This window comes from Lipotes vexillifer, unplaced genomic scaffold, assembly GCF_000442215.2.
Source record: "Lipotes vexillifer unplaced genomic scaffold, Lipotes_vexillifer_v1.1 scaffold238, whole genome shotgun sequence".
Lineage (NCBI taxonomy): Eukaryota > Metazoa > Chordata > Mammalia > Artiodactyla > Lipotidae > Lipotes > Lipotes vexillifer.
In genome coordinates this window covers 1,874,772-1,885,725 of record NW_006785665.1, presented here as the reverse complement: position 1 = coordinate 1,885,725, position 10,954 = coordinate 1,874,772, and the positions used below count along the sequence as shown (strand labels likewise).

General features: G+C 55.2%; 2 protein-coding genes across 2 annotated transcripts in view; one reads left to right on the top strand and one right to left on the bottom strand.

Annotated features, from left to right (window-relative positions):
• The window catches only part of RAB25 (RAB25, member RAS oncogene family), a 7,106-nt gene extending 6,575 nt beyond the window's left edge, over positions 1-531 (top strand). The window contains exon 5 of the mRNA XM_007457911.1: positions 204-531. Coding sequence (XP_007457973.1) covers positions 204-316 — 113 coding nt within the window. The 3' untranslated portion in view covers positions 317-531. The remainder of the gene's footprint in view (positions 1-203) is intronic.
• A 5,263-nt stretch (positions 532-5,794) lies between these two features.
• On the bottom strand, positions 5,795-10,944 carry MEX3A (mex-3 RNA binding family member A). Its single transcript, XM_007457910.1, has 2 exons — positions 10,667-10,944; positions 5,795-7,063 (listed from the first exon to the last, which is right to left on the bottom strand). The coding sequence occupies exon 2, from the start codon at positions 6,984-6,986 to the stop codon at positions 5,955-5,957; it is 1,032 nt and encodes a 343-aa protein (XP_007457972.1). The 5' UTR covers positions 6,987-7,063; positions 10,667-10,944; the 3' UTR covers positions 5,795-5,954.
• Between the last annotated feature and the right edge of the window lie 10 nt (positions 10,945-10,954).

Genomic DNA, 10,954 nt, shown 5'->3' with positions numbered 1-10,954 from the left:
GGAAAGAAGCAGAAGGGCCACACTTACCAGGGAGCTGAGTCTTAGCCCTTCTCCACCCACGTAAGTAGAAGGGACCCAGGTGCCCAAACCCCTCTTCCTTCTAGCAGAACCCCCGGTGTTCAGAAAGGGGCACGTACAGTGTGTATGTGGAGGGCGGGCTCTAAATCTTCATCTGACCTGACCACTGCCCTCTGCTCTCACAGAGATCTTCGCCAAGGTGTCCAAGCAGAGGCAGAACAGCACCCGGACCAATGCCCTCACCCTGGGCAGTGAGCCGGGCCCTGGTGAGAAGAGGACCTGTTGCATCAGCCTCTGACCTGCCCCTGCTGGCGCTCTGGTGTCCCCCATTCCCACCCCAGACCCAGGAGCTTTCCCTGCCCTGTGGTTCCAGATGTCAGAGTGGCCAGTCCTTGTTCGCAGCCCCTCAGAGCTCTAAGGTCTTCATGCACTGCCCCTCCTCCCCACATATCTCTATTATCGGTCACCCCCTCACAGACTAGGGCCCCCCAATAAAGCTGTGTTTTGTATCAAGACCTGGACATCCTGCTGCTTCCTGGTGCCTCCCCTTCATCTCTGGCCCAGTTCCCCTCCCCCTCCCCCTCCCTCCCTCCTCCCCACCATACACTGCCCCCCAGGGCCAGCTGCCTCTGGAGTCCTGTAGTCCGGGGACAGTGCCAAGGGGGTGGGAGGGGCCCGCCCTTCCCTCTGCCAACCCCCAGGGCAGGTAGGGGAGGGAGGACAGCATGGCAGAGAGGGGGTATCTGGAAGGCAAGACAAAAGGAAACCATCGGTGGGTACCATCTGGTGCCCCGGGCCCCGGTGCCAAGAACTGAGGGCACTCCAATGCCAGGGGTGAGGGGAGGAGGTGGGAGTCAGGGCTAGCCCTGTCTGTGTGTGCTGGGGAAGGGGTTTTAAGCCTGGGAGGTGGTGGGTCTAAGTGTTCTTCCAGGTTTCTGCCTGACCCCGAAGAGGGGGTGTGGTATGTAGGGATGGATTGAACCTGGTGGTGATGAGCGGGGAGTGTTGGGCTCTCAGCTCTCTGCCCCTTCTCCATCGAGTCCACGAGCTGGCTGTCCGGGGAGCGTCGAGGTCACCCAGCCTCGCCTTGCCCTGTTATGCAGGGCAGAGTGGAAGGAGATCTGCTGGCACCCCCAAGGAACAGAAGGCGGTAAATGGGGAGAAAAAAGAGAGGTTGAGCACTTGGAGACGCAAGTAGGGAACTGTGGAGAGCAGACAGGAGCCGTCCACTTCCTGCAAGGTGAGCAGGGTCACCCAGAATCACACCAGAGAAAACCCCACTCACCCCAAGGTAGTTCAGACTCACATGCAGAGAAAAGAGGCCAGAGCCTTAAGTAATAATACTTTTAATAAAATTAAGTTCTTAATAGCACATTTAATACATTAACCCTCCCCCTTCTTGGTTTCTCTGTGTTTTGTGCAACATCACTTTGACTTGATTATTCATGGGTCCGTTTTTTTCCCGCCTTTATTTTGCTTTTGAAACGTTTTTCCTTGGTGGATTTGTAACGTGTCTTCACTAGATGCCTCAAATTAAGTCTGACCACAATCCTACTCTACTTTCTACAGTGGAGAGACCACTCCCCCTGCCCCAGGGCTGTCTCCCCCCACCCACCCTACCCCACCCGTACCCTCGCGCGGGGAAGGGGAAGCCCTCCCCACCCCAGACGCTACCTTCCCAAACTAGCGGGGTTTCTAGGACAAAAAGAGCAGGGGGTATATCTGTCCCTAGGTGGGGTGAGAAGAGTAAACTGGGGAGAGGGAGATGTGTGTTTGGGGTCTAGGGCCAGGGAGGGGCATGACAGTCATTGGTGTCATGGAGCAGGCTCTTCTTGCCAAGAACCAAGGGGCCTCCACTCCCCCTTGGATAGGAGGGAGAGGCCCGACCTGATTGTAAGCTGGGGTTGGTAGAAGGCAAGTGCTTAAAAAACAAGTTGATTTCTCACAAGCAAAAGCCAAGCTCCCCAGTTTTCTGTGGGGAGGGCGATGTGCCCTGGGACCAGGGCACAGTGGACGACCCCTACCTGAACACTTACAGATGGAGGTGGACTAGAACAGAGCATTAGGGTCAGGGTCACCCAAAGTCGCTGCTGCCCTCCCCCTGCCTTTGTACCCTTGGGGACCAGTTCTCCCAGGCCTTTAAGGGCAGCATCTCTGCTCTACCCCAGTGGGTGGGAAGTCCTTCTTGGAATCTAACTTCTATGAGATAATGAAGCACTTTTGCAAACCTGTAAAGCACAGTGCAGCTTTAAAGGAGAACGATTATTGAGTTGGTTCCTCCACCTGCTGCCATGGAGGTCGGAAGCTAAGTAGAATATTGGGTGGGAACAAGGAAGGGGGACAGACCACCCCCTCAGTCCCCTTGAAGCTCTGAGAAGGAAGCGTGTGCATGTGTGTCTGTTGGTGAAATGACCTACCAGGCTCCTGAATCAACCTGAGGTGGAGTGGATTGAGGTTATACTGCAAGAAGGACTTCCTCGGTTAGGCCCGGGAGAAGTTGCCTCAGGAGGGTTGGAGCTGGGCAGTCTCCATCCTCCCAGAGAACCCCAAGAGGACATATTCGGAATAAGGGCTGCCCAACAGACAGGGAAGGCCAGGATGGCCAGGCCCTCAGGTACTGGGGTGCAGAGCAGGGGTGCAGGTGAATGTGCTCTCCCTCCTCTGCTGTCCCTAGCCCAGCCCAATCCCTCCTCTGGTTGAAATGACCACTGTTCATCCTTTCAAAGACCCTGGGAACTGAGCCCCTCATCTATTTGTCCTATAATTTAAAAATCCAAGGATTCTCAGAATCAACCCCAGCAGACTGGAAGGAAGCTCCTAACCTTACCTAGCAACCTGCTCCCACCCTGATATCTGAAGATGGAGCGGCTCAGGGTGGACTCAGCCACTTCCCTCCTCTATTTTCCTTTTCGTTATGACTTTTATACATTCTACTGGACCCAGGGGCCCTCAATGCTACTAAACTTTAAGCTATCTGAATATCATCTACTAAGTAACTAGTAATTCTTTCTCTTTTTCTCTAGGATTATATGAAATAAATTTGAATTATTATTATTATTATAATTATTATTTTGTAGTATTCTTTTCTTTTAAACCCCTCGGTTTCTTTCTTTTTCTTCTCTCTCTCTCATTTTTGGTTAAAAAAACAAACAAACAAACAAAACTATTTCTCTTAAATCTCACACCTCTCTGAGGGTTCCCGTAGGCCTGCTAGGCCTCAGTTCTGGACTTCCCCTTCTCACTCGCCCCTGGGACAGGGCAGGGGAAGGGGGGGACACCCCAGGATCCTCAGTCCTCAGTCCTCCAGCTTCTTCCTTTCTTCTTAATCCCTTTCTTTGTTTGGCTCTGCCGGCTCCCCCGAGGGGGAGGGGTAGAGGGGAGAGGGAGCCCCGGGAGTGAAATCCAATCTACTTGCAGGGCCCCAGAGGGACCAAGTTCCCCTAGCCCCTGTCTCCACGATCCATCCCAGGATGCTCCCCCGGAAAAGCAAATGACATTCCTCCCCAAAAAAAAAGTGGGGGGAAAAAGGAACGTAAACCCGAACATATATTAAAAACACTTTTTTAAGATTTAACTCTGAATACAAATGTATTTTTTTTTCTCTCCCTACATATATTCTAAACCTTCTAAAGTTTTTTTATTTTTTTTAAGGATCACTTTATCATAAAATAAAATATCCTTTTCATATAATAAATTACCTAATAAAAAGTCTTTTTTCATATTAGCCCAGGTTCTTTGCTACATTTATACGGTAATAAACGCCTTTATTAAAATAGAATATTAAATTATAAAGAACTGTTTTTTTGTTTTTTTTTGTTTTTTTTTTGCTATTTTTGTTTTCTCTCCTGTGTTGGTCACCTATCTCGCTCCCTCTCACGCTCTCTTTCTCTCCTCTATCTTGTCTCTCACTATGTGTTTTGCGTTTGTTTCTAGGTTTGGCTCAATTAGTAAGAGTGGGATTGAATTTTCCGAGCCCCCTAGTGTTAACAGTCTTCTGCCTTTGTGGGTAGAGTGGAGAGGGGGAGGGGGATCGACAGACAGACATCCCATCTTCCCACCCCCCTCCCCACCCCCCCTCAGCGACCGAGGGGTGCCCATTTGGTTTGGTTTCTATTGTACAGACATCTCAGGATGGCTCACATTGGCGGGAAGGAGGGAAGTTGTCACAGGCCAGTGTTCCTGGCTGTGACCTCCTTCCGCTCCCCTCCCTGGCTGGTGGTCTGGAGGGGAAGGCTGAGGAGAGGTGAGTTAATTCACAACAGGAGGAAGGAGAGGAGGAAATCCCCTCTGTACCCCCATCCCTGCACCCCCTCTCCATCCAGGAAGAATGGGACTCCGGAGCTTAAGTGCTCAGAGATCACTTAGAAGAGTCCCACCCTACTATATACAAGAATCTCCTAGGACACCCCCTGGGACTCCCATCCCCCATCCTCTCCTGGCCCGGCCAGCGGAACCCAGGAGGGCGGGAGGCTGGTGGCTGCCCCAGATGAGCAGTAGGGAAGCAGCAAAGGGGGTACAAGGCCTAAAATCATACATGATTCTCAGAACAGGCCCTGCTATACCCCAATCCTGCTTGGCTCTGGATTGACCCGTCTGAAGACCTGGTCTCTCTCCTCAACCACAATGAGTGAGACACGGACTTCATGATTAGCGTGCTAATAAGGGTTCAGGTCAGGTCCAGAGAGGGGCGCACGGAGTGGGGCACTGCAGGGGAGGAGGAGCAGCCCCTCCCCCCAGCAGCCTCTCCTATGGCCTCAGGCCCTTTCCTGCTCAAAACTGCAGACACACTACCCTGGCTCTCCCCCTCCCACCACCAGAAAATCCAGCCCAAGAACTGTTCCCTAAATGTAATGCCCCAAGATGATAAAGGTGGAGGTTTGACCCTTTATGTAACCCAGTATTGGTCCCCTCCTCAAATTTTCACTGAGAACGGGGATACATTCCATCAAGAATTTGAGGTGTTTCTTTGGAGGAGTAGGAGAGAGGGCCTCCGGATGCCAGAAGAGGAATTAGGGGGGACCATCAAATTGTTCTTCCCCCTACTTCTCCCCAGGGGGATGGTGTCCCCGAAGCTGGGCTGGAAGGAGCAGGAGGGAGGGGGGAGAAGGGAAGAAAGAGAAAGAGCAAGACAGGGCTGGCTGTCACAGCCAGCAAGGGGAAGCAAAGAGGAGAGCTGGGGGAGAGAACAAAGGAGTGAGGAAAACCCAAAGGCAAGAAAGATGGGGAGGAGAGAGTGGAGGGAAAAGCTGCAAGAGGCAGAGAGGAGCACCCCCTCTCCAGATTCCTCTAGCCCAGCTTTGTGGGGATAGATGAGTTCTGAGCCCTTTATTGGTTGACATACTTCCTCCCGTTCCCCCTTAGAAAATCTATCCCGACTTCCGAAAGGGCCCCAACCCCCTTATACTGCTGGAAACCCAGGAACGGATTCCCAAACAGGATATGGCGGTGGAGGGTCTAAAGGGTCGTGGTTGGAGGTCAGAGGTCAGGACCAGAGGGCTTGGGGATTGTTAGAGCACCTCTAGATACAGACGGTAATTCTCCCTCTCCCTCTCCCCATCCCCTCCACAGAGGAAAGGGTAGTGTGACACACATAAGGGTAGGTGGAGAGGGGGTCAGGATACCTTAGCGGCCACCTCTGGCAAAACAAAAGTTTCTCTTAGCTGCTTCCAGACTGAAGGGTGTGTTGAGGTATCAGAGTTGTAACTCTAGTAAAATTTCCGGCCTGGCCCCCTCCCAACCTTTCCAGGACAGGATGACCAGAGGCTCTGAAAGTGGTCCACCCTCCAACCACCATCGCCTCCCCTCCCCCCTCCCCAGAGAGCGAGTATCTCTAAGCACCTTGCCCCTCAAATCAATGATTTCCAAAAGGCCCTAGTGGAACACAGCTCCAAGAAGGGCCCCTGGGAGGTGGCCCCAGGAGGCAAGGGGCAGGGGGCTTAGGAAAATATTCGGATGGCTTGCGTGGCTGTGATGTGGCAGACGGGACACTCAGGGTCCGTCCTCTCGCAGATGCGTACTGCACACTCCATGCAGAACAGGTTGTGTCCGCAGGGCACTAGTGCGGCAGTCACCTCACTCTCGAAGCACACCATGCAATCCCGCCCGCCGCCGGGGCTCCGCAGGCCGCCCCCACCAAGTTTAGAGAAGCCCTGGAGCGGCTCTCCCGGCGGGCGTCTCGGGAGTCCTGCCAGCTCAGGCCCCGCAGAGGCAGCAGGAGAGCGGTGCACGCCCGGGGGCCCAGCGCGGGCCTTGGCGGAAGAGGAGGAGGAGGAAGAGGCGGAAGAGAAGAGCACCGAGGTGGGCGTGGCGTTCTCCTGGCCCGCCCAGAGAGGGGGGCTAGTCTCCGCCACCCCGTAATACACGTCCTGCTTGCCCACGCCGTAGCCGGGAAACAGGTACCCGCCGTAGCCAAAGTCCCCTCCCTGCTCGCCCAGGCGCGGGGCCTCAAAACCAGAGTCCACTCCACACTCGCCGATGCAGCCCAGACTGTTCTGCCTGAAGGTGGAGAGGGGCTTGCAGCCAGGCGGGTGCACCCGCCAGGCCTCGGAGTAGCGGCTATCAAGCGCGGCGTCGGGGCTCCCAGCCAGGAAGTCGTTTTCATTGTTGTACTCGAGGATCTTGCCTGTGCGGACCGCGATGTGCGTCTCGATCTCCTCGCGCGCACGCTCCACGTTGCCCGGGGCACCGGTGATCTCGAACACCGGGTCTCGGTCCCGGCTTGGCGTGATAATGTACGTGTTGGTCTGCTGCTGGATGCGTTTGATGGTTGCCCCCTTGGGGCCCACCACCAGCCCCACCACGCGGTAGGGCACCCGCACACGAATAGTCACTTGGCCGGGCAGAGCAGGCGCCACGCCAAAGGCGGCGCCCGACTTGTTGCGGGAGGCCCGGATCATGGAGAAGTGCTCAGCTGCTGAGATGATTTCGCGTCGGGCTGTGGCCACGTCCTCCCGCCGCCCGGTCACCATGAACACTGGCTCCTCGCCTCGCACCGGCGTCTTGATGTAGGTGTTGGTCTTGGCCCTCAGAGCCTTAATCTTGCAGCCTGGGATAGGTAGGGAAGGGAAGGGAAGAGAGAAAAAGAAACTCACCGGGCAAGAAGGTTTGTGCTGAGTCCAACAAGCTCCTGCTCCTACTCAGATACTCAGCCCCCCAGGAACCTCTGTCTACCCTTTGAACCCCGCCCCCCCAATCCACCCTAACCGAAACAATTCACTCATTGTATCTTAAATCTACCCAACGTCTCTATCAACCACAGATGGCCAAATGTCCCAACTTTCCCTTGAATTCCATTCAGGACCTCCAAATTCACACACTCTTTGAAATCCTGAAAAAAATCACTGACCCTCCAGACAAGGTGCTAACCTCAAACCTACTCACTAACTCCTCTCCAACCGCGAGCTGTTCCCACAATTTCTCTACTGATTTCTGGCTACTCAAACTTCCAAATCACTTAATCACCCCACCCTGCCCTGCAACTGCAATCTCCGATCTGTCACTGACCTTGATCTTTCCTCAGAACTGCAATGGACCCAGCAACCCACAATCTACTCCTCACTTGATCTCCATACCTTAAAAGTGTCCTCCAGTCTACTCTGGGACCACTGACCCCCAGCTGCTCCCATGCCTTCCACCATGAGTGTCTCTCAGTGGGTCCCAAATTCATAGCAAGTTTTCAGCAACTAGTGGAGTGTGGGAGACTGGGAAGGGTCTGAGAATCAGAGTTTCAAGAGGGAAAGGAGGATAATGATGTGTGGTGCCTGACCCCATGGACACTCCTGCCACCCTGTCCCCTGGGGGCAGGAGAGCCAAGATGGGCTGGGAGCTGAGTAGGGTGGGGAAGGTGTTCTGGACCTGTACTCTTGCTTTGAAGGAGTGGGTTCAAGGTGGGAGGTTGGGGAGAGAGGCAGAAAGAGAAAGGAGAAAGGCCCAGACAAAGACAAAGAGGGAGAAGGGGAAAGAGAAAAGTGAGGGAGGCTGGGGTGGCCACACTGCAGTTTAAAGGTGGCAGACCTTGATGGCTGAGTGAACAAGCCTCTCTCCTCCTCTCCCACTTTCCTCTCTCTGCCCCTAGCTTCACACAGAACCTCAGAGACTCACATGCTTTCTCGAAGCACACATGCTACATGTGTGAGTTTGCGCGTGCGCACACACACACGGACCTAGGAGCCGTGATGCAGTGTGCCTTTATCTAAGTGATACTTGTGGTGCAAACCTAATGTACACTTTCACATACCCCTCTCTCCCATACACACAGATTCCCTGCGTTTCAACCTTTCATCCATCCCACTCTTCCATCCCCATCACTCCCAGCACACAAGCAGCACATTCCTATACACACCTGCCCACAACTTTGGTCCCCATTCACATTTAGACACGTTCGCACCCCTCTCCAGATACACATTCACCATTCCCTTCCTCACTCCCCAACCAACGCCAATGGTCCTAGTTTTCTGATTCTGCCCCAGCCCTCCAACCACAGGCCTGGGGTGAGCTCATCTTTTTTTCCCTCTCCTTCCTCCACTCCAGATGGCTTCTTCTCCAGATTGGCATGTGGGAGGAGAGAGTGGGTTGGGGGCAGCTCTCCTCACCTTCAAGAGACCTCAGGAAGGAGAATTTGCTCCTCCCTTTTTGTCTTCAGACCTCTTGGCAGCTGAGAAGTCCTACCTGTTGTCCAGCCCACATCCTTGCTGCTTTAATGTCAGTCAGTAAATGATTGTTCTATTTGTGAGGCATGGAGGGTTAAGGAACAGTGAAGCCCCTTCTCCTACAACTTCTAATCGCATGGCATCTGATAGGCATCGGGGTTCTGGCTCTAAGTTTTGAGCCCATAAACTTACACGAGAGCTAGGCGTCTTTAGGGACTGGAGTTAGGGTCAGGAGGACAGGCCGGGTATAAAACTAAGGAGAAAAGCTAGAGGCCTGGAGGTGCGGAACTGGTGGTGGACCTCGTCCTGGGTTTCACAACCCTGAAGAAGCATCTCTTGAAGGGAAGACCCAGTTGGCTTCACCTTCCTAGAGGTCAAATAGAGGAGCACTGACACTGCAGCAGGAGGAGGGAGGTTAGACAAGAGAAAGGACTTCCATTTACTAAAGGAATGAGGGAGAGGCTTATCTTCTCTGAATAGGAGAAATCCCCTACTTTTATGAGAGACAGGCCCATCTGATGCGGAGGCAGAAGAGGAAAGAATGACTCTATGAAATTCCGGGGCCTCCCAAGACCACCCCCGCACCCAAGAAAAGATATCAGTGTCCCCACCCAATTCCAGGGCTCTGGGTCCCTAGTTTCTGGCAACAAGAGGAAATCCAACTTTTAAAACCAGAAATCTCAAGAGATGGAGTGCCCAGGAGGATGAGGGCTATGCCTGGGAGTGGCATCTTCCCCTCCTCCATTCTGGATCTCCCTGCAAAATCCCCCCAACCCCCCACACTTCTGGTAGATGAGGTGAGATGTGGAGTAGGGGCCCTCCTGGCTTGCCTCCCCTCTTCCCCGGCCAGCAGCCGGCCTCCTCCCTCACTCCCAGCCGGAATGCAGCTCCTCTATTGTTCCCCACTGTGGGACAGCTCCTCCCCTGCTCCTCCCCCACCCCGCACCTCCCCAGCCCAGCCCCCTTGCAATTTCCAAATCCCACCCCCCAACTCCCCTTTGGGAAACTGGGAGAGGGAAGGGTCCCCAGGATCCCGTCTGCTCAATCTGGACCCTCACCAACACTCCCACCCCCACCCGCCCAGGGATGCTAGAGCGGAGGAGGGTGTGGTATCAGACATACTACACTGGATTAATTCTACACCCACACCCCCCTCCCCCCAACAACACACCCAGACACATGCCCTCCACCAAATCTCCAGGTGAAGGTTTCTTACCCCCCAGCATGCCCTCACCCACTCCGTCCTACTCTCTCACTACCAGAGACCCCTCTCCAGGCCTCTGGCCCCTTGCCGTGGCCAGCCCAGAACAAAAGCCTGAGAGGGAGGAGGAGAGGTCCACACCAGGACGTGGCACTTCATTGGAGGCGCCCCTTCCAAAACCCCATAGGCCATTCAACTTTGGTGTGTGGGTGACCACAGGACTCCCTCCTCCCAGCAGCCCCCCTTTCCCACCTCACCCCCAGGCTGGGACCCTCCCATGAGCCACACCCCCTTCCATTCCTACACTCAGCCCAACAAAGAGATAGATACTCAGTCTGGCTTCCCAGGCCAGGTCTCCCCCAAAGTCTGTAACTCCAGGCAGCTGGGGGTCCCAGGGGTGCCCCCTCCCCAAAACCACTAGCAAATGCTGGAGTTGGGGCTTCTGAGTAACTCTTTGCACATTCCACCAGTTTTTCTGTCTACGAGAGGACACCCCCTCCGGACAGCCTCCCCGGATTGGAAGACCGATCCCCCTCCCTTTTCCCTCTCTCCACGAGAGGATATTTCTTTGTCTAAGGGCAGAGCCCTGGGGGAGGAAGGATCTGGAGAACAGGCCCAACTGGGGGGGGGGGTAGCAGGGAACTTTGTGGCACTTGGAAATCAGGGTAGGGGGCGGGTCCCCCTTTGTGGGGAAGGGACAGAGCCAGAGGCGGGCAAGAAGGGAGGAAATGAACTTTCCGTGGAAGGGATGGGGTGCCCCCCACTCCAATCCCTCTCCGCGGTCCCGGCGCCCGCTTACCTTGCCTGCCCACGATCTCGGCCACGTGCTCGGAGGTGGGCACGGGTACACACTCGGTGGTGTTGCTGCTGCCCTTCAGGCGCAGCTCGGCCTCTTTGTAGAGAGCGCAGAGCTTGGCGTCGCTGGCCCCTTTGGGGGCGGTGGGGGGTTGGGGCGTCTGCGCCGCGGGGGCCGCCGTCGGGGCGGCCGGGGGCGCCGCGGGCGGCGGCGGCGGGGCCGGCTGCGGGGGGGCGGCCGGCTGCGCGGGGGCGCCGCCCCCCCCACCTCCCCCCCCCCCCCCCGCCCGGG